At 42.7% G+C, this 27574-nt stretch overlaps 1 protein-coding gene across 1 annotated transcript in view; it reads left to right on the top strand.

Moving 5' to 3' along the window:
• The first annotated feature begins 682 nt into the window (after positions 1-682).
• Positions 683-27574, top strand: part of DST (dystonin) — a 494547-nt gene continuing 467655 nt past the window's right edge. Inside the window, exons 1-2 of the mRNA XM_060021645.1 lie at positions 683-980; positions 1547-1581. Coding sequence (XP_059877628.1) covers positions 800-980; positions 1547-1581 — 216 coding nt within the window. The 5' untranslated portion in view covers positions 683-799. The remainder of the gene's footprint in view (positions 981-1546; positions 1582-27574) is intronic.

Below are 27574 nucleotides of genomic sequence, written 5' to 3'. Positions count from 1 at the left end.
GGGAAGCAGGGGCAGCACCGCCTGCAGGCTCCAGTCGGCGCCTCGCGGTCTCCCCGTGGCTCCGGGGCGCCCCCTGTCGCCGGGCTTCCAGCGATCTGGGCACGGGAGGCTGGAGAGGTGGCAGCCCGGGCGTCCGGGAACGGAGGGGCGCCCGGCCCGTGCCCCCCGGACGGTGCGGACCGGCGGGCGGCCCCGCGGGATGGCGCTGGACGCTCAGGCCCGGGCGCAGCCCGCGGCTGCCGCCGGAGCCATAGCAGCCATGTCCGCGCGCCCGCGCTGCCGCAGCCCGGCCGTGATGTCATCCGCTGAGCCCCCGCCGCGACGCCCCACGCCCGCCCCCCGCGGGCCGCCGCGTCCCCGCCCCGCCCCACGTGCTCCCGGCTTTGGGGATGCAGAGGCCGGCGGTGGCCGTGGGACGATGCGCAGAGCCCAGGTGGCCCCGTTGCCGGCGGCGCTGCCCCTCCCCGTCCGCCGCGTCTCCGGCGGGGCTGCGCCCGGGGGCTGCGCACGGGTGGGGGCGGGGGCGCCCGGGGAGGGCGGGGTGGGCTACCCGCGGCCAAGTCCGTGCCAGGTCGCCGTCTGCTGAGTCATGGCCAGCGATGCCCGCAGCCCGGGCTCACTCGCGTAGCGCGGCGGACGCGAGTGCGCAGCCATTGGGCCGGGCGCGGGGCCGCAAGCGTCGGGCATGACGCGCTGAGCTGCGCTCGCCCGTGCCCGCAGCTCAGCGTGCGCCCCGCGCGGGTGCTTGTGCCGCCGCCCTCCAGCCCCGCCGGCAGCCGCCGCCGCTTCGCCCCGCACCATGATTGCCGCCGCTTTCCTCGTCTTGCTGAGACCCTACAGCATCCAATGTGCCCTTTTCCTCTTGTTGCTTCTGCTGGGCACCATCGCCACCATCATCTTCTTCTGCTGCTGGCACCGCAGGCTCCAGAAGGGGAGGCATCCGATGAAATCGGTCTTTTCGGGTCGTTCAAGGAGCCGAGGTAAGACACCCCGCGACGGGCTTACTCGGGCCGGAAGGAATCTTTAAGCCGATTTGAAGAGGGAAGCGCGCTCTCTGGCTTCCGCGCTGCTCCCTCTACCCTATCCACGCCCGCTCCCCTAGCCCAGTGCGTTTCCGTGTTTAGCGTCCCTGTCCCCCTCTTCGGGTCGGCCGGATTGGGGTGACCGCGGGAAGCAGATCGCCGGGAGGTGGGGGGAACGCACCAGATGCTTGGTGTCAGTGTGCTTAAGCCCTGGGGATGGCTGGAGCGCAGGCCGGGCTGCGGCAGCCTCGTCCACCCCCACCCTCCGGCCGGCGCTGGACCGTGGAGCATGGAGAGTTCGGGGCTCCCCAACTCCCCCAGAACTTTCCCTGAAACTTCTCGCGGAGAAATCACCTAGAGACCGATGGCCTAGTAAACAGCCCTCCCAGCAGGCTGTCCCCACTGCGTTAGAGGCGTCCGGAACGCGCCTCCCCGACCCTCGTCCCCCGGGTAAGTCGTCCGTGACTCGGCAGGTGAAGAACAAGGAGTTAATTGACGTCTCGTTTTTCTTTTTTTTTCCGCAGATGCTGTTTTGAGATCACACCACTTTCGTTCCGAGGTAATTTATTTAGCGCGCACGCTCAAGGTCAGAAGAAGTTCTCTTTGCTGGGTACCAATATTAATCATATGGGTGTTCAGAAGCCAGTAGGGCGTTGAATGGCGAGCATGCTACCCCCAAGCCGAAAGGGACGTGTTTCCTTTTAAGTGACTCCCCAGCATGAGTGCCTAGTGAACGGTATTGGCAGATCTCTTGTGTCCTGGAGCCGCTGTGCTGGAAGGGGTGAGACAGCCCTTAAAAGCGGCCAGACCTTAGGAACTGAGCCTCGGGATGGATCTCAGTTTCCTTGACAATCTATAAATCGCCCGAAGCTTTCTGGGTGCAGGCAGCTGGCGGCGGCTGTTCACTTGGGTATCTAACCTCAGCTGGGAGCTTTTAGGGAGCTGGTGCAGAGCAGTTTGATCCATGTGCATTTTCCTTTAGACTTTCAAGTTTATATTCCTATTCACCCGGAAAGAGCTCCATGTTTTACTGGGGATGTCTGATGATTTTTGCAGAGCGATGGTGGTAGTGATCTGGCTTTACTAACAAAACGTGGACCATCCCTCCATAAACAGGTGACCTGGCTTTGCAGCAATTCAGTGGAACTGTTGTAGGACTAGTTCCGCTGGAGATAGACCAAAATGAGAAACACAAGCTCTCCCTGACCCAGCATTTCTTGATGAATTTCCAGGCCAACCCTCCACTTAATGCGAGATGATTGTCCCTCTTTTCCCACGAGTTTCACACAGCCAGGAGGGTGCTGGTAGCAATGTTTGATGCCCTTTGCTCATTTTAGCAGAGACTTCATAGTTAGAAACGCTCCATTGACTTGCCATTTACCTGAAAAGTTATTTTACATTTCATTTCACTAGTTAATCCAATGTTTTATTCCACCCTAGATGTTTGATTGGACTCTGGTTGCTTGATAGCTTTTACTGCATTACTATAACATCGTTATAATGTGGCACAATGAATAATTCTACATGGAACCCCAGTGGGTGAGAACTATTAACTCAATTTAGGACTGTAAAGAGAATAAAATAACCAGTCAGATAATCAGAGGTTCCATTGCTGCCTTTACACTAACTAGCTGTGTGGTGCTGGGAAACTCTCTCAACTTCTCAGCCCTTCAACTATAAAATAGGGCCAATAGTACCTTATAGGGCTGTAGGGGGAGGGCAGGTTTACCAGTAATCATGTTAACAAAACCCCACTTAGTTCATAGTAGCTATTCAGTACTGGGTAGGTATCATTACATTTTGTAAAATTGAATTAAAAATGTGTAAAAATAAAAGATCTGTCCACAAATCTTAAAGTCTTTATTAGATTAATTCAAAGTTATGTGAAACAGCATAAGCTGTGCCTGTTATGAACCAACACTTTTTGAATACTTGATTAATTTAATAGAATAACCCATTTAGAGGTGACAAAAAATAAATCACAGCCAGGGTGCGAACACCAAAATTTAGGATTTTCATTTTAAAAGGAAATCACCAGTCCAGTACGTGTAAATGATAGAACCAGAATAAGAATCCTGTTATGGGTTGTTAGATTAGTCATCAAGTGTTTCAATTAAAGCATAGGCAGAAAAAATGAGATAAGTCTACGTTTTGTCTAGTTATCTGTCAGTTAAGCATTTGTCCTGAGCTTGCATTTGGTTAGGAAAGCTGGGAGTGATTGTTTAATGCCATAGCTCATTTCACAAGATTCCTGGTACAAGTTGACATCCTGTGTGTGCTTCGTATTTGCCTTGTCTGCCGGGCTGGGAACATCATGACGGCATGGACCAAGTCTCTCTTGTTTAGGGCTATATCCCCACTGCCTGGTGTATAATGGGCTCTTAATAAGTATTTATCAAATGAGTGAAAAATTCTCTGTGAGTGCCAGTTCTTGTAACTGGGCAAATACAACTCAGAATTGGGCCAAAAAGAAAAATGCACATTCTCAGGACGTTGCTCAGAATTCAGCATTTGCTGAATCCCAACTCTTATTTTATCTTTCTAGACTTTAAAACATTGCCCTGGAGTTTGTGTTAAAAAATGTAAATCACTAATTATAACAAAATGTATTTGGTTAGATTTTTTTTTCTCAGAAAGTTCAATGCAGTATTAGCTTCATTTGTTGATAGGCCCCCCATGTTCCTTTTCATACCAAGTCCCTGGGTTAAACTACTCAAAGAATGTCATTTTATAAGTAAAAATCGTGAGACTGTTCCATGAGAATGTCATATTTCATCATTGTTTCATGTTCGCCACAAATAAGACATTTTCCTCTACGGAAAACAGAGGGGATTTTTTTTCCTTCTCCGTTTCTACCAAAATGCCATTTCCAGCAGGATTTTCTCCTTGAGAAATACCTATGAAGTTTTTGGATTCTAGCGTTGTTAGAAAATTAGAACTTGTGTCACATAATGGCTATTCTTGTTGCTTTGTAGCAGTAGCTGCTGCAAAATAAGTATCAAAGAAAATGTTTTGATTTTCCTACAAGTTATAGTCCTGTCGAGTATTCTATTCCTCATCCCAATCTCAGTCAGTAGATAATTCACTCTCAGTATTGCCGTGGCTGTCAAATGAGGAAAATGGATTTAGGATCTGAGGACTTATTTTGAAATGTGAAAGAGCTTTGGGAAAGCCCTGGAACACATGAGGAAGTTCAGTTAGCTCTTGGCTGCTTTGCTTGGCGGAGGATATTGCTTCTGCTTTCCACACGTCCAGGAAAGTCCAACTGGAGAGGAAATTTCAGGATGTTTCTTCCCAGGTAGGGAGAGAAATACTTCTCCACGGGGGAAACCCTGGCATCAGGACTCAGTGTGCTTTGGGGAAGTTCTGCAGCAGGAAAAAAAGCCATGTATCTCTTGTGAGGGGCTGCAGCTTTTCCCCCCTCACTAAGTGGATAATAAACACCTTTCTTCAACTCAGTTTCTTCCTCATGAAGCTAGAAATAAATGATTCAGAGATTTATGAGATGTTTGGGAACCATAACCACCAACAGCCCCTTTTTATTTTCATATACTTGCAAACTCATCTCTACTGGCTTAAGAGTTCTCTAAGTTTTAATAATAGCATATGAGAATGTAAAATTATTAATCTACTCAGCAAGGGCTCAATCTCCAATTCTCTGACAGATAAAAGGCCCAGTTAGATAGCTAGAAATATGTGCTTTGTATATGAAAATAAAATACTTGTACCATATATATAGTAATAAACAATATATATAGTGATGAGAGGTGATTTCACATGGAGATGGGACACAGTCTGGAAACCAAGTGTTCATTCTGGGTCTCTAAGAAGGATACTTTTCCTGGGGACTTAATAATGTTTGATGCTGTGACTTTACACAATGCTTAACTGTTTCCCTAGATGCCTGTGGTGAAGATCAGACAGTGACAGTCCTGATTTTAAGGAAATCTCGGAAAGTGATATGGGTAATTGAGGTACCATTAGATTACAAGAAAGAACCTTGTGAGCCCTTCAGTAGAGTGAAGACAATTACATATAATGCCCTTGGAGAATACCCAGCATGAACAGTGGTACATGATCCCTATTCATCAGCTCGGTGGAATAAGGGCAGCCTTGTTTGATATCAGCAGAGGCAGGAGGGTGTTTTGTGTCCATCAGGATTGAGTAAATATCTTCACTTCCTGTTTAAGGGAAAGGAACCAAAAGAGTTAACTCTAGTTAACTCAAGCGAGATAAGGACTCAGTAAGACAGGAACCCCCAGCTACATTTTGTCTGCTGTGTAGTGTTTAACTGTGTCACTCACAGCTCAAAGAATCATATGCCCAAAATTCTCAATGAAAGAGAGAGGCTAAGTGGAGTGAATTTTTAGTGGCGATTTCTTACAAAGCTGAATGGGCAAATCCTTTGGGTTTTTCCAGTAATTTTCCACGTTATCGTAGATGAAAGGATGGTCCACACTGACCCTCTTGGCCTCATCATGTTTCCAGAGAATCCCTGCACCAAACCATGGAAAAATGGTCAGTGGAATACCCATAGTTCACAGCTTGTTGTGGAATTTGCATCTTTCATTAAGGGTTACTCAGTGGATTAGAGAAACTGATAGTTTATTATTTAGTTCTCTTTTACAATTAGGTTATCTTTATAAATAAATTCTTTGCCTAGAGTTAAATTCTAGGTCTAAGTTAGTTTATGCTAATTAAATCAGTCTTAAGTTGAATTCCACACATGATACAGGGTTCATTTTGTTTCACACAATTATTTTAAAAACAAAATTTACTTTTTCATCCTTTATGAGGTATGATATTAGAGGATAGGAATAAGAATGGGTCTGAGGTGTAGTCCCTGCCTTGACGATGACTTCCAGGTCACTCCCAATATCAGTGCTGAAATTTTATAGTTGCTGGTTTCTTCTGCTCCAGTAACTGAACTGACATCCAACTATGAATCACAAATCTGATGGGAGCATCAGAGGCCAAGCTGTGCAAGTAAAGCCAGTACATTTGTGAAAAAGACAAATTCACCCCATTCACCAAAGTCACTACCACCATATAATTTACCCTTACTTCAGCTACGTGGCAACAAAGCAGAATGCTAAAAGCAAAAGAAAAAGAAGAAGAAAGAAAAAAACCCACTTTTTTTTTCATGCATCCAAACCTTTTAAATCCAGTCTAGATGAAAGTGGAAACAAAAGCTTTTTCGGAGAAGTCTGAAATCTTTGTCTAACCTCAAGGGTTAGGAATGACTCTTTTTGAGATTGCAGTTACAACATAGAAACAGGCTAATAACAAGTATTGGTTTAATGAAAGGATTACAGGAGTAAGAGTTCAAAGTCCTGGCTTTGGGTTCCAGCTCTGCCACTAACAAACTGTGCCGTCTTGGTCTAGTATTTTAGGGTCTCTGAGATTCAGACTTTCTGTTTTCACTGGTAACATGAAGATGATCTCTGAATCTCCTTCAGAGTAAACAGGCCCTGTTTCTGCTATGTGCAAAAAAGCATCCTGCTAAAAAAAGGCATCATGTAAAACGTGATTCCTTCTAGGAACTGAAGGCAGGTAAAGATAAAGATATAATTAGCATAAACACAAAGTAACAAATTATGTATAGAAAAGGAATGGTTGGAATACTTCTGATGACATGATTGCTTCTGGCTGGGGTGATCAGAGAAGCCTTCCAGGAGGGGGTGATATTTCTGCTGCAGCATGCAGGCTGAGTAGTACCTGGCTAGACAGACAGGGGCTCAGAGCAAACCCCCAGGCCAGCAGAACCGCTTAAGAATAGGCAACGATTAAGGAAACACACCTGTTTTCAGAGCTCAGAACACGCCAATATGATTAGAAGAAAGGGGTCTTGAGATCACATCAAGATGGAAATATAAGTAGGTGCCAGCTATAATAAAAAATAATTTTTGTGTACCACTTGACAGCTGACAAAGGCTTTGACAGAACATTATTTTATTTGAATGCCTTAGGAGGGCACCTGCTGTGAGCCCTCTCAAGAGAAGGAAAGACTTTTGATTTCTTTTCTAGTAACTATGGCCAATCAGCCTGATCACTCTTTTTTCTCTGTTACGGAGAGTGGAGAGTTGTGGCCTCAGCTGCCACAGCTGTGGCCTGGGACCATGATTGGCTGGGGGCCTTTCTGGTCACGCCGAAGCTGTACTCTTGCAGCGCATTGCATGTTTCAGGTCTAGTGCTCAAGCATCACTGCGTTATATTTGACTGCAGACACCATATGTCCAGGGGTTTGTGACAACCTGCTCCTGTGGTCATTACAACTCCTAATGCAAAGCATAGTAAATTTGCAGGCAATTTATTATGTACAAGGCTATGTAATATATTACAGTTTTTAAAAGTATTTGAAATGTGTCTCTGCTTTTAAACTTCTTCCTTGAAGAAAATCCCTCTCCCATAATAATCTGAATGTCTATTTCCTCCTCAAATCCTCAAGCCTAGCCCTTCGCCCTCAGCCAGTGACTTTTGTCTCCTAACTCACAGAGAACAACTTCTTGCCCCTACAAACTAAGTGGCATCTTAATCTTCCCTCCCAGCCCAAGGAAAACTTCATCTGTCCTCCCTATGGGTATTTTATGCTTATGCCATGAATTCCTTGTCTTCCTGTCTCTTGGGAGCTGTTCTGTGAGTCGTCCCCTCCTTTCTCTTCTGATGCTCCCTCTCTCCTGGCCCCTGTTTCTAACACATAAACATCATAGGTGCGTCCTTTTGAAAACAACGTAAACCTCCCAATACCACCAGCTCTTCTCTTAAGAAAAGTTCTCTGAAATCTGCCATCTCCTATTCCTCGCCTCTCATTTACTCCTCAATTTAGTAAAATCTGGCTTCTGCTGCTACGACTTGAAACCACTCACCCTTAGCTCAACATTGAGTTCTAAATTGTTACATCACATATTTCCACCTTAGGTTTAATCGACTTATCTTGCATTGGACTTTGTTGGCCACTGATCCCTTCTTGAAACTCTCCCCCACCCCCAACCTTTTTTCTCTGGCCACGGCTCCCTCTGTTCCTGCACTGGACCCTCTTCCTACTTAGATGTTGACATTCCCAGCGTATTCCCTTGCTCATAATTTTTCAAATAGCTTTATTGAGATATAATTCACATACTATACAGTTCACCCATTAAAAATGTACCATTCAATGATTTTTAGTGTTTACAACGTTGTGCAGCCATCACACAATTTAAGAAGATGATGCAACAATGCAGTCATGCATTGTTGGTCAGCTTCTGGCTGACTCACAGTTTGCCTCTACGTGGTCTGTCCTCTTCCATCAAGCCAACCCAGGCTGGTTCACATGCAGTTAGATTCAGGTTCCAATAGCAGCAAGACTGGAAGTGCACTAGGCCTCTTGAGGTCTAGGCTCTCAGCTCATAGACGGCCTCTGCTCACACATTGTTTTGGGGAGTGGGGGAAATAGAGGGCTGATGGGAGAAGTTAAATAGTGTTGTGGCCACTTTTGCAATTTTGTAGCTAATCTTTTGATTTATGTTTAGTTTGCTGCTGTCTACTATCTCTAAAACACTCATTTTAAGCTTTTTCTGTCGTTTTCCCTGGGCAGTCTTTTCTAATACCTTCACTTACATCTGTATAAAAATTACTTCCACCTGAAATTTTTAAGCCTAACCATTTCAACAATTTTGGGGGCTATACTTTCCAGTTTTAGAATATTTTCCATCACCCCAGAAAGATTTCTCATGCCTGTTTTCCACTGATCCCTGTTCCTACCCCTAACCTGCAAAACCATGAATCTGCTTTTGGTATCTGTGGATTTGCCTTTTCTGGACATTGTATGTAAGTGGAATCATATAATAGGTAGTCTTTTGCATCTCTGGCTTCTTTCACGCATGTTAATGTTTTCTAGGTTCATCCATGTTGTAGCATGTATCAATAGTTTGTTCATTTTTATTGCTAAATAGTACTTTATTCTATGACTATACCACACTTCATTTATCCATTCACCAGTTGATGGACATTGGATTTTCCCCCAATTTTTAGCTATTATAAATAATGCTGCTGTGGATATTTGCTTGAAATCTTTGTGTGGACATATGTTTCTATTTATCTTGGGCAGATACCTAGGAGTAGAATTCCTAGCTTGTATGGTAAGTATGTATTTAATTTTTTGAGGAAATTGTCAAACTGTTTTCCAAAGTGGCTGTTCAGTGTAACATTCTCAACAGCAGGGTATGAGGGTTCCAGTTTCTCCACATCCTTGACAATACTTGTTATTGTCTTTTTGATCATAGCTCTTCTAGTGGGTCTGAAGTGGTATCACTTTAGTTTTCATTTGCATTTCCCTAATGACTAATGATTTTGAGCATTTTTTTCGTGTGCTTGTTAGCAGTTCAGAGATCTTAGTGAAATGTTCAAATCTTTGCCCATTTTTATTTTATTTTATTTTATTTTTTACTTTATTGAAATACTGAGTTTCGAGTTCCATCTTTAAAAACGAAATGGGCATTTTGGACAATACATTCGTTACAGAAACGAAATAAAATGGAAAGTTCTAGCAAACTAAATAATCTTCTTAAAGAAATTTCCGCCACTGCAGGAAATCTTGCATAGTCTCCTGGCCAGTCATCTGGAGCAATTCTTCACATAATTGATGATTTTAATTTAAAATTTAAGTATTCAAATTCTTTATGTATACCTCTTAAGATTTTCTATTTTTTCTTGAGTCAGTTTGATAATTTGTGTCTTTCTGGAAATTTGTTCATTTTATCTAAATTGTCTAATTTGTTGGCCTAATAGTATTCTCTTTTGCTCCTTTTAATTTCTGTAGGGTTGGTATTACTTTTGTTGGTTCCTTTTGTGTTCATCCAGCCAGAAGGTTGGGGTTTGCTCCCCTATTCGTTGCACACTTCTGTGACTGTGCTTGTGTCCAGGACCAGGTGGCAGGAAGAGAGGGAAAGAATACAATGGGAGTTTGTCCTAGTTTCTTGGGATCAGAAAGGAAGGTTTCCTTCCTAAGAGTTTTATTTTCTCCTCCTTTGGGATTTCTAATGTCACTGCTCGTGGGATTGCTTGAAAGCTGAGGCTTAAGAGAACTCAGAGAAGAAAAAGATGGGGGATTTCTGCACTCTGAGTCTTAAGAATTCTCTTCTTCACTCCTCAAGCCAGAATGAGGGGACTTTTCCTGGAGCTGTCTCTGCCTCAGCTCAGTACCCAGCTCTGGGTTTCAGGCTGAGCTGCTTGCTTGCATTCAGTCTGGGGGATACTGGAGAGCAAACATGGCAAACTCATCACTGGTTTGGTGGTACTTCGAATTCTGGCCTTTTTACTTTAAGCCTCTCGCTACTCTTTGCTTTTCAGGATCCTCAGAAGCTACTCAGTGCATTCTGTCCAGGTGTACAGCCATGCTCAGTGGGAGGCATGTGCTTGTTCTAATTTATTGTAACCAGAGCCAGTCTGTTTAAAAAGATTTATTTATTTATTTATTTATTTATTTTTGGCTGCACTGGGTGTTATGGCACACGGGATCTTTGTTGAGGCATGTGGAATCTTTTTTAGTTGTGGCATGTGGGCTCATAGTTGAGGCATGCCGGCTCATAGTTGCGGCATGTGGGATGTAGTTCCCCGACCAGGGAACGAACCTGGGCCCCCTGCATTGGGAGTGCGGAGTCTTACCCACTGGACCACCAGGGAAGTCCCAGAACCAGTCCGTTTTTAATTGGTCTATCCACCCTCCACCTTAAGCCCATTGCTTTCCTTCTTTTATTATTTAGTTTTTGGAAAATCTCATAGCATTTTGCCATCTAGTTAAGATGAGGTTGGCAGAAATGTGTATTGCTACATATAACTCACGCAGTACTGAAGAGTCCCCCTATTTCATTATTATGCAGAATTTTTAGGAATCTAACTTCAATACATTGTCATTTGAAAAAAATTTCTTTTTGTTCAGTCTTGTCATTCTCCAGATTTTCTGGATTTTCCACTAATTCTTGAAAACCAAATAGATTGCAATACCTGCAGATTTTATTTACAAAGAGAATAGAACTCTCACATTAAGAAGTAATTTATCAGGGGCTTCCCTGGTGGCTCAGTGGTTAAGAATCCACCTGCCAATGCAGGGGACACGGGTTCAAGCCCTGGTCCGGGAAGATCCCACATGCCACGGAGCAACTAAGTCCATGCACCGCAACTACTGAGCCTGTGCTCTTGAGCCCACGTGCCACAACTACTGAAGCCTGTGTGCCTGGTGCCTGTGCTCTGCAACAAGAGAAACCACTGCAATGAGAAGCCCACGCACGGCAACGAAGAGCAGCCCTCACTCGCCGCAACTAGAGAAAGCCCATGCGCAGCGAGGAAGACCCAGTGCAGCCAAAAATAAATAAATAAAATAAATTTATATAAAAAAAGAAGTAATTTAGCAATAGACTGTTAGGTTTCAATAACTAACTGACCAGCTCTGGAGAATCAAATCCCTGACCTGACCCAGCCTGTAGTGGCTGCAGCGAGGAGGCAGCAGGCCTCTGCGAGCATTTCCAGCAGATCCAGATTGTAACTCTCTTGTTTTGAAAGCTGCTGTAGGGCGTCCTGAAGGAATTACAGATATATTTGGGAAGATTTGGTGAGATGGTCCAACTTTTTTTTTTTTAAGTGAGTAGTCACAAATAGAAACTTAAAATTTTTAAAAATAAAATAATAATAATGAGGTCTAATTAATTTCTACCGTTCTGAAGTCCTTCTACAGGATCTTAACTGTTGGTGGACATTCTGAGAATCTCATGAAAGCTCTGGTCCACATCTCCAGAAAAATTAGAGCTACATAGACGTATACTTTCTCACATACTTTCAGGTGCCTTCAGGGGCCCTCTTCATGCTCATCTGTGGATCCTGGGGCAGAGGTAGACCCCAGTTAAGAACTCCTGCAGTGAACTGACTAGATATCCTGCCTAGTTAGGGTCGCTCTGGGCAGTGCCTTGGCAGGGCGGATTGAGCTCAGGTGTGAGATGTGGTAGAAAAACTCCTGTAAATTACCCGTGATACTTGGAGAAATAGTAATTCACAAAGTTGTCCCCAGTCTACAACTTGAAATGCCAGCTCAGATCTTTTTCCTGCAGCCAGGAGGTAGGAGGTACCCTTCAGGCTGATGCGATTGCTCCAAGTTTGTTTGTTTGAACTGAAGAAGTGTGTGTTCAGGAATATATGGGGCTACAGAAGCTCCCTGGGGAGATGTTTCTCAGCCCCCCCCCCATCATGCTGCAGTGATAGGGCCGCATGAGAGGTGTAGTGGGGAGGGTCCTGACCATACAGAGAGGTGGTAGGGAGGGTCCTGACTTAGGCATTGAAGACCTGCGGTCAAGCCTGTTCCTTAGCTCACCTTGAGGGTAAGTCACTTATTATTGCTGAGATTCCCTTTCTCTTTGGGTAAACTAGAAATAGCAATGCCTGTTCTTTTTTTTTTTTTTTTTTACAATTTTATTTGTTTATTTATTTTGGGCCATGTAGCATGTGGGATCTTAGTTCCCCAACCAGGGATCAAATCCGTACCCCCTGCATTGGAAGCGTGGAGTCTTAACCACTGGACCACCAGGGAAGTCCCTCTGTCTTTTAACAGGACCTGTGAGAATCAGTGACAGTAATATATGTGATTTTTAAAATACCTAAGCCACTCAAATGGAAAGATAAAGGGATGCATAGCATAATAGCTATGACAGAATGGCACCTTCATTCACCATGCGTTTATTCACTGCATTAGATGATAGTAAATACCTATCATCTAATACCACAGGACATATTTAATTTCCCTGTGCTCCTGGTTGGGAAAATGGCCCTTCTATCTCTCAAATACTTTTTAGAATCTCCTCATTGTATATAGAAGAGAGAATAAAAGGAAGTTTGGTGATACAGAAAGAGAAAGTCAAATGATTTGTGTGACATTTAGGTTGGAAAGATCAGTAATTGAGTAGTTTATATTAGTTTTTTTTTAACATCTTTATTGGAGTATAATTGCTCTACAATGGTGTGTTAGTTTCTGCTTTATAACAAAGTGAATCAGTTATACATATACATATGTTCCCATATCTCTTCCCTCTTGCGTCTCCCTCCCTCCCACCCTCCCTATCCCACTCCTATATTAGTTTGTAAAATGATAGTCAAGGGGAGCAGGATGCTTTTAGGCTCTTCTGAAAATAGTGAGATCTCACCCTGCTCTACATCCTGTGCTGGAGATGACCTAGTTATGGGGAATGATAATAGCTGCCATTTTCTGGGAGTGTGCCTGTCTTTATAGATGTTCTATCTCATTTAATCAGCCCTTGCCCAGTGACTCCCAAAGCTGAAATCCCAGCCTTGGCTCTTTTACCTGCAGAGCCCATGCTCATAGCTACCGAGAAACAGGAAAGTGGGGCTGAATTACAATGAGCTGAACTGGCATTTGCCCTTCCTAAGGTTCATAGGGATCAGTGTTAACTTACAGCCTTTAACCTTGAAAACTGAGAATAACCTTTGAGCTTGCTCTTCAGGACTTAGAGATAGTGGTAATTGCCATCTGAAAGCAGGGTGGGGACTCAGATAGAAGCAAGTTTTCTTTTTTTATTAATTAAAATTAAATTAATTAATTAAATTTTGGCTGCCTTGGGTCTTCATTGCTGCATGTGGGCTTCTCATTGCGGTGGCTTCTCTTGTTGTGGAGCATGGGCTGTACGTGCGCGGGCTTCGGTAGTTGCAGTACACGGGCTCAGTAGTTGCGGCTCACGGGCTCTAGAGCGCGGGCTCAGTAGTTGTGGCTCACGGGCTTAGTTGTTCTGTGGCATGTGGGATCTTCCTGGACCAGGGCTCGAACCCGTGTCCCCTGCATTGGAACGTGGATTCTTAACCACTGTGCCACCAGGGAAGTCCCGGAAGCAAGTTTTAACTTAAAGAAGTAAGGTTCTCTGAGCTCCACTTGTTAATTTTTGAAATCCTCAAAGAAATGAATTTCCATTATTTAATCTATTTTCTGAGAGCTTTTTTCCAACATATTGGAATTTACATTTCTGAGTTATAAGATACAGAGCAATAAGATTATAACAACATGCAAATACAGTGCATTTTCTCCATTATTGTTAGAAAGAAAATGTGCTGGTGTTTCCACAGATGCAGTCAGTGTATTTGTTAGGCTGAATTCCCCCTCATTCTGGGTCTGCTGGTTACATTACCGACGTGGCAGAACAGAAGAAAGCAAAGGCTGAATTTTAAGTAACATTCCTAGTTGTTTAGACTCTCTTAAAAATATTCGGAATACCTAGCTATATGTCTGAGTCATCTGCTGTACTGGGTGGGAGGTAAAATTGGGAAATTTTGGCTGGCTACTGCTATGTTACAATTTCTCTAGAAACCTCAAGAAAATAATGGACTCAAGCATGCCTTGAGCTTTTCTCTGAGAAACTATGGCAACGGGCCTTTTAATTAAAGCTGAAGTAGTGTGTGTAGCTTAGGAAAACAGAGAGATGCTGCCAACTGATAGGGAGAGTGTACAAGAATAATCCAGACAACTAAAAAAAAATTCATCTTAAATCTGTTTGGTAATTCTTTGTTCTCTATATTGTTCAAAGAAATGGTAGGAAACTTTTTTTTACTGGATATCAGTATTTGACTTTGGAAATGTTATATATATATATATTTAAGAAAATATAGTTTCCTGATCACGTTTTTTAAGATTATTGTTCAAATGAATTTATATTTCCTGAGTACACGTTAACTGACAGATGGAAGGCCAGCCCGGAGGGCAGCCAACCTAGGGTGGTCACAGAATGGATGCTATTTCCATTTTGATAATGGAGGTTGTTTACATGCCCCAGTGGAATGCACTGGTGGGTTGAATATCAGCAAATTAGTAAACTGTTCCCCTCTTGAGCTGAACCGTTGACAGCCCACATGCTAGAATTTATAAACTCAGAGCATACCAAACAGTAATTTAAAAAACAGAAGCTAAATGGAAAAGCAAGAGTTGCCATTTTTCTCAGATCAAAATCTGTGTTGTGCTAACATGTCCCCCTGCCCCAGTGATGGAAAGATTTTATCACCCTCTTTGCCAGAAAGAATTTGAGTTTATGCCTATTGTTTTGGTACTTCCACTCACTCTTAAGAATGTACCTGTTTGGAAGATGAATTGTGTAGTCACCTGATAAGGGCAGTAGCTGGAGAGGGGAGGGGCATCTGATGAAATACAATGTCGTGGTGACAAACATAAAGCTGGGGACAGGGAAGGAACCGGCTCTTACGATAGTCTGTTATCTGGTCTCCTTGCCTCTGGTTCCAGTCCGCCTCTTGCTATACTGTTGGCAGAATTCGTTACCTGTAGTCAGATCTGACTTCCCACACTGTCTGCCTGCGAGATTAGTAATTTTTTTGCAGCCTCAGCTCCAACCACCTCCAACGGATGCATACCCTAAACTCAGACAAGGCTCAGCTGCCTCATGTTCACTGTCCTGTGTTTTCATACTGTTGCCAGTGCTGGAATTCTACTCTTTTTTTGGTGTGTGTGTGGCAATTCCTACTCCTACTTCAAAAGGAGGATTAAACATTGCCTCTTTCCTCCGTTTATCTCACAATCCTCCTTTAATCCTCCTGAACATCTCCCTCCAGGACCAGATGAGGACCCCAGGTGTGGGGACTGACACATCTGTCTTCTCAAAGCAGGTACTGTGTGCTTTTCATCTTGTTTCTCCATAGCCTTGTGTGGCATTTGGCGTGTGATGGGTCCTTACTCACTGTGTGTTGAATATTTGATGTTCGGTAAATGTTTGATGAAACGATGAATGGGATTAAGTGGGTAAAATAGTTGGAGTCACTAGGGCACATGTGAGAAAACACAAAGTGTTTGAAATTTGGTTCTGCTGTTTTCCCTCCTCTTTCTCATCCTCCTTCTCCTCTGGGTACCACTGCTCTCAGGCTGTTTTTTGGTTTCCCAGAGCACTTTCCTCCGCATCTAATAGGCTTGCCCTATCCCAAGTGCCCCGATCTCCTGCAACACCCTTTCCTCCCCAGACTTCTACCTTCAACTCCAGTCAGAATGCCATTTCCGTACTGAACAATGCAGCTAGACATAATTAGAGGATAATCACGTCAACCTAATTCATTCCACGTTATAAAAGACTGACAGGGAGGCCCCAGGAAGTGTCTGAAATTTGGATTTAACAATACACGGGGTTGCTTGTCTGTTCAAATTTCTGACTGAGTGTATTACCTTCCCTTTCATGCGGTATATTAATGCCCTCTCTACACAGGTTTTTATGCCAGGATTTTGGATTATGTTACTCAGTCATGACAAAGGAATATTTTGAGAGCTGCCTTGCCTGTGACCCATTTCAGTAAAATTACTGCCTTTGTTCAGCAGCATTTGTCAATAATTTGAACACTTTTTTGCATCTTTTTTTTTTTTACATAAATGAACATTGGAAAAATGACTGCTGATGCTGGTGTTGGGATATTAAATCTCATACAGCTGATGCACTTCGGACAGAGATGTACAAAATCATCAGGTGAGGCAAGAGAGTCAATTCTTAGCCTCAAATGTCTGCTCATGGAATTGAAGGCCATCTACAGTCTTTTATTACATAGGAAAAAAAAGCCAAAGCAAGGGACCTGTCTGGAATTCTGGAACTCTGTCCTTGAAGGTTGTGTGTAAAGGGGGAGCTATTACTAAGGATTTTTTATCTTATGTTTTAGTTTCTGGGCCTCCAACCTAAATATCTCTTACGTGACTTCCTCACATTTCATTTCTTCTGTGCTTTCACAAACACATTTTGTACAGAGGAGGGGCTGCCTGTAAAAGGTAAGGAAGATGTGTCCGGGTTTCCTTTAAGCTGCCCCCTCTTGGATGTTATTAACTCTTGGTTTAAACCCTTCTAACAGCTGGAATCTCGCCAATACCTTTGCTACAACTAATTTAGTAGATCCCAAGGTCAGGGCCCTGTAAGCCAGGCTGTGGCATATGCCCTGGGTTGGGTACTGGCACCCACAAGGGGAGGCCAGAGGCTCTGCAAACCATCACCACTTTCCTTACCTGTTTTCCTTATCCATCTGGGAACCACCAGAGCCTAGAGGACAGCTTACTCTGGACCATTGGCTCTGAAGGGCTCAGTCTAACCAGAAGAGTGAACCCAGCTGACTGAGAGAGGCCTTCCATCAGAAACCTTGGAATAAAATCAAGTTGAATAAGACCTGCCCCTACCTTTGAAGAGCTCTCTTTTTCTTCTTCTTTTTTTTTTTTAATCTCACAGTGATGTGTAAGCCGATGAGAAATTTGTCATTCATTGAAGTTAGTGTGAATGCTTCCTTTCTTCTCTTCTTTGGCTGTACCTGTATTTCCCCAAGTTTCTGTGTCTTGGGTGCAGAGTCAGGGTGTAAACTGGGATTATTGTGTGTGTGTTTTTTCTGACTCTACATGTAAGATTTTCATAATGGGATTGGGGGAGTGGAGAAAGGTTAACAGGAAAAACTTTTTGTGTGCTGGTGTCTCTTCCCTGTGGGATTAAAGATTTAGTTTGGTAGCATTTGCTGTTACTGTTTATTTTAATATTATTTTAACTTTTGCATAGGTATTCAAATATTCAATAGTCAAAAATTAGAACATATAAAAATATATCAGTGAGAATTCTTTATCCCATTCTTGTTCCTCACTTTTTAGGAAATTTAGATAACCACTCTTCTTAGTTTCTTGTGAATCTTCTCATTATTTATTTTTCTATATATGAGGAAGTAGAAATTCATTTTATTTTTCTCTTATATGAATAGTAACTGTGTATGCTATTTGCATCTTGTTTTACTCAATGCACCTAGCTGAACTTTCCATTAGGAGTATTCTATTTCTTTTTATGGCAACATAGTATTCCATTAGATGCAAGCATATAAGGCAATTAACCATCCTCCTGTTACTGACACTTGCGAATTTTCTAATCTTTCGTTGTTATAAACAATGCTTAAATGTAAAACCTTAGTCATTTCACATGTGTGCAAATATTATCTGTAGGATGAACTCTCAGAAGGAGAATTATGGGGTCAAAAGTTAATATATTTCCCTTTTGATAAATGTTACCATATGGCCCTCCATAATGGTCTGTTTTAATTATTGAGGCTTCATAACATGTTGTAGTCCTCTCTTATTAAAATACACTTTTGCTTTGCTATTCTTTTGAATGATTTCTTTCTTGCAGGTTGTCTAATTCTAAGGAAAAAGACAGTATTTTTATTTGAGACCACATTAAATGGGAATTTTGCTAAAGGAGAATGGAATCTTTATCATTTTGAGTTTTCCTGTCTAAAAACTGGTATCCTTTTCTATTAGTTCAATTCTTCTTTTGTGGAGGAGTGTTTTTCATGTAGTTCTTTCACATTTTTGGTTAAGATTATTTCTAGTATTTTATCTTTTTGGTTGTGGTTAAAAGTGAGTCTTTCTTTTCCATTATATCTTCTATTTGTAGTTCTGTACAAACAGTTGGTTTCATTATCTTAATCTTGTAATCTTCTAACGTACTTCATTATTTCATGGTTTGTAGTACTTCTCCGTGGTGTCCCTTTGGGTTTTCCAGGTATAAAACACATCGTCTGAGACTAGAGATTATTGTACACCCTCCTTTCCAACTTTCACATTTCTTATTCATTTCACTTGTATGTTTGCATTGGCTAGGACATCCCACAAAATGTTAAGTAATAGTAATAAGAGTAGGTAACCTTTTCCTGTTCCTGACTTTATAAGAATGTTCCTGGGGTTTCCCTATGAAGCTTTTGGGTTGAGATAAATACATTTTATCATGCTTCAGAAGTATCCCTCTGTGCTGGTTTACCCTTGGCCTCCTGGCTTCACCTCGCCCTTGTATACTGTACTCCCGTGTGGAGCTGGGGCTCTGTAGACCACATTTTCCAGATGCCTGTGATAGCTGCTTCCCGATGGGATCTGTCATTAGGAGGGAGGAACACTTCCTGTCTCCTCTGCTCCTGGCAGAGGTGCCCAGTAGAGGCTCTCAGCACAGCCTCCAGCTTTTTCTCTAGACTTTGAGAACCAGCCTCACCTCTGCGCATAGGTACAGCAGCCAGGCTGTGTCCCTCCCTGGAGGTGTGAGCCCTCCCCTGAGCCCCTGAGGGGCTGACGGCACCTGAGCAGTGGGCTCTTCTCACAGGTCCGAGCTCCAGCTTTGTGGGGCCTCTCCTCTGAGCCCCGACATTCTTGTAACCTGATTGCTTCCCCTCCCTCCAGCTCAATGGGTGTAGTGGCTTCCTGCAGTTGTTGTCGCTAGGTTAACATTCTACCGTTCCAGTCCTCTAGCACCTGTTTCACCAATTCCCTTTATTAAATCCCCTGTTTTGAAATACTTTCTGCTTTCCCGAAAGCACCCAGTCTGATGACTCATCTGTTCCTGTTTTATTGAATGTTTTTATCAAGATTGTTTCCTGATATTTTTTCCCCAATGCTTTTTCTGTGCCAATGGACGTGATTGTGTGTGTGGTTTTTTCTTTAGACCCGTGAAATATAATAATGGATTTTCTAATGCTGGATTTTTCTTGAATTACTGTAATAAATCTCCCTTCATCATGGTGTACTTGTCTCATGGGCTGCTGATTCTACTAGCTGATATTTTCATTAATATTTTTGCATTAACATTTGCATATGAGACTGGTCTGAAGTTTTCTCTTTTTGGGTGGTCTGTGTCAGGTTTTCATTTCAATGCTGTTAGTTGCTTTGTAAACGTTTGGGGTTTCCCATGTTTTTTCTAAGCTCTGGAACCATTCAAATAACATTTAACATTAACCATTCCTGGTTTCTGTTATTGTATCTCATTTTATTTCTTAAAGTTTGGTGGCATTCCTTTGTAAGATTCTCTGGGATTGGTGCTTGTTTGGTATCATATAATGGGAGATCTATGATGTCTGATGCTGCATTAGCTGAGCTAGTTGAGAAAAGGTTTTGTGGGTACCAGAGCTGATCCAAACCAAGCTGTGAAACCCGTAGTGTGTCTTTGGTGCCCTTTTAATCCCATGATCATTGTACTCATGTCTCTAAGTAATTCTCCCTCTTACCTGCTCCTCTTTTCTGTCCTATTCTGATGCCAGTCCCTGCTGAGGTTTCCTGCTACTAACTGGTACAGTTTTGGGGATATGACCCAAATGCTTACATTTAAAAAAATTTTAAATTTATTTTATTAAAGTATAGTTGATTTGCAATGTGTTAGTTTCTGGTGTAGAGCAAAGTGACTCAGATATATATATATATATATATATATATTTTAATATATATTCTTTTTCATTATGGTTTATCACAGGATATTGAATATAGTTCCCTGTGCTATACAGTAGGACCTTGTTGTTTATCCATTCTGTATATAATAGTTTGCATCTGCTAATCCCAAACTCCCAGTACTTCCCTCCCTGCCACCCCACCCTTGGCAACCACAAATCTGTTCTCTATGTCTGTGAGTCTGTTTCTGTTTTGTAGGTAAGTTCATTTGTGTCATATTTTAGATTCCACATATGAGTGCTATCATATGGTATTTGTCTTTCTCTTTCTGACTTCACTTAGTATGATAATCTCTAGGGCCATCCAGATTGCTGTAAATGGCATTATTTCTTTTTTTTTTTTTTTTTTTTTGCGGTACGCCGGCCTTTCACTGTTGTGGCCTCTCCCGTTGCGGAGCACAGGCTCCGGATGCGCAGGCTCGGCAGCCATGGCTCATGGGCCCAGCCGCTCCACGGCATGTGGGATCCTCCTGGACTGGGGCACGAACCCATGTCCCCTGCCTCGGCAGGCGGACTTCCAACCACTGCGCCACCAGGGAAGCCCTATTTCATTCTGTTTTATGGCTGAGTAATGTTCTATGGTATATATATGCCACATTTTCTTTACCCATTCATCTGTTGATGGACATTTAGGTTGTATCCATGTCTTGGCTATTGTAAATAGTGCTGCTATGAACATAAGATTGCATATATCTTTTTGAATTATAGTTTTGTCTGGATATATGCCCAGGAGTGGGATTTCTGGATCATATGGTAGCTCTATATTTAGTTTTTTAAACTGTACTGTTCTCCATAGTGGCTGCACCAATTTACATTCCCACCAGCAGTGTAGGAGGGATCCCTTTTCTCTACACCCTCTCCAGCATTTATTATTTGTAGACTTTTTAAAAAAATTATTATTTATTTTCTTTATTCTTTTTGGCTGCGTCGGGTCTTAGTTGCAGCACATGGGATCTTTGTTGAGGCATGTGGGATCTTCCGTGTGACGCTCGGGCTTCTCTCTAATTGTGGCCCTCAGGCTTCTCTCTAGTTGTGGCGTGCGGGTTTTCTTTCTCTGGTTGTGGCATGTGGGCTCCAGGGCGCATGGTCTCTGTAGTTGTGGCTCGCGGGCTCCAGAGCGTGTGGGCTCTGTAGTTGTGGTGTGTAGGCTCCAGAGTGTGTGGGCTCTGTAGTTTGCGGCACACGGGCTCTCTCACTGAGACTCACGTCAATAGTTGTGGCACGCGGGCTTAGTTGTCCCGCAGCATATGGGATCTTAGTTCCCAAGCACACATCGAACCTGCGTCCCCTGCGTTGGAAGGCAGATTCATTACCACTGGACCACCAGGGAAGTCCTTATTTGTAGACTTTGTGATGATGGCCATTCTGACTGGTGTGAGGTGTATACCTCGTTGTAGTTTTGATTTGCATTTCTCTAGTAATTAGCGATGTTGAGCATCTTTTCATGTGCCTGTTGGCCATCTGTATGTCTTCTTTGGAGAAATGTCTATTTAGATCTTCTGCTCAGTTTTTGATTGGGCCGTTTGTCTTTTTGTTATTGAGTTGTATAAACTTTTTGTGTATTTTGGAAATAAAGTCCTTGTTGGTTGAGAAATGCTTGCATTTTAATAGCAGAATCATGAATGTGGTCATGACAAATTCTTGGGTCCTAGTACTTCATTTTCTGTGTCCCCTCTGTCTTCTCTTTTAGGTTCTCCAAAAGTCTGAGGTGAGGCATAAGTGTACCAGGTTGGGGAGAGTGCATCTTCCCATGGACTCAGTTAATAAGTTTTCCACTCAGGAACGTTAGGGGGTCCCCAGCCTTCTTTAAAAAACCCATCAGGGTCACCACGTAGCTACCTTGGAGTAAGTAAAGGAAAAGATGGAATAACACCTTGTCAAGTTTCTGATCTCAACTCTAGCCTCCTATCTCATCAATTATTTTCACCCTTTCTCTGGCCAGCAGGCCTTTCCTTGCCCTTGACTCGTTTTTGAAGCTGTGACCCTGGCTTCTCACCCAGTGCTTCCCTCCCGCATGAACTGACCATCTCCTCAATTGCTGTGCAGTGTCTCCTGAGCACGCTTCATGTTACCTTCATTGCATCCCTTGCTTTACGTCTCCATTCCCCTCTGGACTGGCCACTCCTGGGCTGCGTTCTGTGTCTCTTCACTTTTGTTTCCAGGGCTTACAGTGCTGCACATAGGAGGCCTCAAATATCTTAGTTGAATTATTGAATAAATGAAACCCAAGTAAATGTGGACACAAAGAAAGATGGATAGCAAATGGATAAATGGACCCTGAAGGGGCTTCAATACCATGTGCCAGAAACTAAAAGGATTTTTAAAAATAGTTCACTTGCAACTGTATGAAAGCAAACATGGTGTTTTCATTCAGAGGGAATTTAATTTATATTTGATATGTTTACATTGCGGATGCTTTCCTGGCAATACACGTTTTAAATCTGCTTACTCAGAAGATGTACATCAGAATAAGTCAGAAAGACAGTTTTCAAAATCTAAAAGCCTCTGGCGGCTTTTTAATAATTCACCTTTTGTATCAGGAAATTTGTGTTTTTCCTTCCTGCTTCAGGGAATGATGATAGGAGAGGTAAGGGACACAAAGGGAGTAATACGGGGGCTAAGTATAGATCTTTGGGGAGATGGGCTGACCTGAGAGTGGAGGATTAAATTGAGGGGTTTGCGGGAAATCAAAGCTCTTTCCATGATGCTGCTTCCACCTGCAAAGTGTAAACATAAATAGAACATGGGATTAGGTTTTGCTTGAATGTGTTCCATCTTGAGCTGCTGGAAAAATTTTATCTTATTTTATTTTTTATAAATTTATTTATTTATTTTTGGCTGTGCTGGGTCTTCGTTGCTGTGCATAGGACTTCTCTAGTTGCGGCGAGCGAGGGCTATTCTTCCTTGCGGTGCGCGGGCGAGGGCTATTCTTCCTTGCGGTGCGCGGGCTTTTCATTGCAGTGGCTTCTCGTTGCGGAACATGGGCTCTAGGTGTGCGGGCTTCAGTAGTTGTGGCACGTGGGTTCAGTAGTTGTGGCTCACGGGCTCTAGAGCGCAGGCTCATTAGCTGTGGCGCACGGGCTTAGTTGTTCCGCGGCATGTGGGATCTTCCTGGACCAGGGCTCGAACCCGTGTCCCCTGCATTGGTAGGGAGATTCTTAACCACTGCACCACCAGGGAAGTCCTGGAAAATTTTTAATTGGCAAGTGCTGTTTGGATGACAAAGGGAGGAATTTCAAATTCCTTGGACCCACTTTAGGCACAGAAATTATTCCAGACCATCAGAACACTGTTATCCTTATCTTACGGCTCCACTAATGCTACCTGCCCAGAGTACATCCCAGTGTATTCGTGTGTTCTTTATTCTTACTCTCTAGGTAGATATTTTACGTGCCAGTTTTTCTTATAGATGTACTAAATTATGATTAGTCATGCTGAATCGTGTAGGGACAGTTTTGGAAGAGATTTGCACATGTGTCTATGCTTATTATTGAATTGTATAAGTGGTCAAAATTAATCTTTATAAAGAGTTTAGCATCACTCCAAAATGAAGGAAAATTATTTGATGGTGACAGTATGAATTTGCTGATTTGATAACTTGGCTTCACAGGTGTTTTTCTTTTTCACTTTATCCACTGCGATAGAAGAAGATTAATTCTTTTAAAATATTTTATTTATTTATTTATTTATGTATTTATGTATTTATTTATTTATTTTTGGTTGCATCAGGTCTTTTGGTTGCACAGGATATTCGTTGAGGCATGTGGGATTTTTCGTTTCAGCGTGCAGGCTTCTCTCTAGTTGTGGCCTGTGGGTTTTCTCTTCTCTAGTGGTGCTTGGGCTCCAGGGTGTGTGGGCTCTGTAGTTGTGGCGTGCAGGTTCCTGAGAGTTTGGGCTCTGTAGTTTGCTGCACACAGGCTCTCTGGTTGAGGTGCGTGAGCTCAGTAGTTGTGGCGTGCGGGCTTAGTTGCCCCGTGGTATGTGAGATCTTAGTTCCCTGACCAGGGATTGAACCCCCGTCCCCTGCATTAGAAGGCAGATTCTTTACCACTGGACCACCAGGGAAGTCCCAAAGAAGGTTAATTCTTACCTGTAAATCAATATGAGTGCTTCATTCTACCCACCAGAGCTCATTTCTGTCTTCTCTTGGTGGGGGATGAGGGCTGTGGGTGCAGGATGGAGCCTGTAGGGGGTTGATCTTGTGGTTTCTTCAGACAAAGTGTCCTCCCCTCATCCCCAGGGAGACGCTTCTCCTCTCCAAGGGCACACAATGTGGACACCCCTGCTGCCTCCTGTCCTTGACATCGATGCACACTGGATCCCAGTAAGATCCAATAAGGCTTTAGCTGAATGCTCCAAAACGCCGGGGGTGGGAGGAGAGAGGGTCAAGGCTCTGTCAAGGGCCAGCCCAGGCCTTGCTGCCCAGACCTTTGGATCTCTTTTACCCTTTAACTCTCATTGTTTTTTGGTCTCTCTACATCCTAAGCACAGGTGCTTTCTCTTCTTGTCTTTGTCCTAGACTTTGTATCCCCCCTCCCTCCCTCACCCCTAGCATCAGGCATCCTGTGAAGGTCGGTGCTTTCTCCTTTTCTCATTCTCTGAGAAGGGCAGGGTGAGCTCTGGCTCATGACTGCTGGCTTTGACAGTCTCTGCAGGGTCTAGATGAGAAAGTCACACTCTTCCTGCTTAATGCTGCTTTGACTGTATATTTTTGTGACCAGTTGGCCTCACATTACTATGCTAAGAAAGCTTTTTAAATTAGCCAACCGTAAGGGTACCCAAATGAATTATCCTTAATCCCTATAAAAAAAAGTACATACAAATACAATGTCAACCAATTCAATCAAAGTTTGGCATGAGGTGGAATGTTGTGGTCCCCCTTCTCCTTCCTCATAAGATTAAGGGAATAATTTTTTTTAAAAGCAAGCATTTGAATTTTGGCTTTTCCTTTAAACTCAAATGGCCACATATAGAACTCGGTAACTCTCACAGTGCCCACAGAAGTGTGATGTTCTGTTCTGTCGGAGGTGTTCTAACCATACAGGTGAGAGAATCAGCCCATTCCCATCGTGTAAGAGCAGAGCCTCTCATTTTAGCCTCCCTTGATTTGATTTTTTTTTTTACTGCAATGAGAAGTTATTTAGGAACATTTTAGGGCACAGAAGACACGGTGAAGTGAGAGACCGTTTCTCTACTGTGGAGGTAGCCCATACTTTTGATGATTACATTAAAGTAAGTGAGATACGTGTTCAAAAACAAGAAAAGATCACTTTTCTAGTTTGGACATTTTCAGTGATAAAAAAAGTCTGGCTTTCTAGATATGTTTATTGCCTTTGTCACATTTCCTTTTTTTTTTTTAACATCTTTATTGTGGTGTAATTGCTTTACAATGGTGTGTTAGTTTCTGCTTTATAACAAAGTGAATCAGTTATACATATACATATGTTCCCATATCTCTTCCCTCTTGTGTCTCCCTCCCTCCCACCCTCCCTATCCTACCCCTCCAGGCAGTCACAAAGCAGCGAGCTGATCTCCCTGTGCTATGCGGCTGCTTCCCACTAGCTATCTACCTTACGTTTGGTTAGTGTATATATGTCCATGCCTCTCTCTCGCTTTGTCACAGCTCACCCTTCCCCCTCCCCATATCCTCAAGTCCGTTCTCTAGTAGGTCTGTGTCTTTATTCCTGTCTTACCCCTAGGTTCTTCATGACATTTTTTTTTCTTAAATTCCATATATATGTGTTAGCATACGGTATTTGTCCTCCACCAAAAAGTATATTAGTAGAAACCTAAGATGACCAAAGCTGAGAGGAAACAATATAAATTGTGTCAGCAAGACACTGTCCTCTCAGATCTTCTTGTTTAAGCATATTAAGAATGTCCTTGAACACAGGAAAACCGGAACTCTTTGTGTGTGTGTATATATAAATACATATCCGTATCAGTATAAAAAAGGTAGAATTAGTCTCCATCCAGTGGTGGTCTGGAGCTGGCTTCTATCAGAAGGGGAGCCACTTGTATGCATCTCTTTCCCATTGTGTGTTCAACGTTCAGAGACATCATGGCCGCGATGGGAATATTTACACCATGGAAATTGGCAAACACTCCATCATAGACTCCCCCCCCACCCCCGCAACCAGTGAGCCCGTTTACCAGCAGCCACTGTCTCCATCTAATCTAGGGAAAAAATCAGATATTCCCAAATAAGCACCTGCTAGTTACAAGATTGGTTATTGGAAAACAGAACTGTAACATAAGCCAGTTAATATTTCAGTGAAATGCTTATTGAATTTTGTATATTTATTTTTATCCCTTTATCTTACCCAACTCAATGATTTCTGACAGTTTTTTAATTGATTGCTTAGATTTTTCTGCTACTCAGACACATTCGTAAATGATAACTTTGACTTTTTTTTTTTTTTTTTACTAATGCTCACACTATTTATTTTTTCTGTCCTATTTCATTAGCTATTGTCTCCTAAAATTTTTAAAATAATTGTGATAGTGAGTACCCTTGGCTTGGGTTTACTTTAAGGTAATGCCTTTACTGTTTCACATTTATCATAATGTTTGCTGTTGATTCCTGATAGGTAATCCTTTTAAAATTTAGGAAGTTTCCTTCTATTTCCATTTCACTCAGTTTTTCATCAACAGTTGCTCTTGAATTTATTTGCAATTTTGTTGTGCCTATTGATATCATTATTTTTTCTTTAACTTATAACTGTAATAAATTATGATGATGGGTTCCCTTTTGTTGAATCAGCCTTTAATCATTGGAATAAACTGTTTCATCTTGGAATGTTATTGTTTTCACTCACTGCTTTAGTTTTGGTAAGATTTCATTCAGGATCTTTCTATTTAGCTCCCTGTGTTAGATTGGTGTAGTTGTTTCTTTTCTTGAATTTATCAAGTTTTGTTTTTACTGTGTTAGCATCTTGAAATTAAGAAAAAATTTCATATTTTTCTATTCCTTGGAGTAATTTGAATGATAAAGTAATTATCTGTTTTAAGGTTAGATAGAACTTGAAGGTGCCCCTTTTAGCATAAAGTATATGAGAGTGTGAACTGAGTCAGTGCTGTTGGGATGTGTTTCCTGCCTCTGTAAGTTGACAGTCATTCTCCCGTTGTCCTCGGATTCTGTGGAATAAATAATGTTTTGTAGCCATTCTTCTCTCTGTGGTTCATCAGGCTATTGGTTAGTCCTTCCATCAAGGATATCCATTAGGTTGCAGTTAGTTTCACATCTCTGTTCTCTGTTTCTTCAGTTGTTTCTTTCAAGGTGTCTTGAGTCTTTGTGACACTTCTACTTTGTTATTCAG

Source organism: Delphinus delphis, chromosome 10 (assembly GCF_949987515.2).
Source record: "Delphinus delphis chromosome 10, mDelDel1.2, whole genome shotgun sequence".
Lineage (NCBI taxonomy): Eukaryota > Metazoa > Chordata > Mammalia > Artiodactyla > Delphinidae > Delphinus > Delphinus delphis.
Note: the sequence above shows the minus strand (reverse complement) of the source record. Positions and strands in the feature narration are given on the sequence as shown.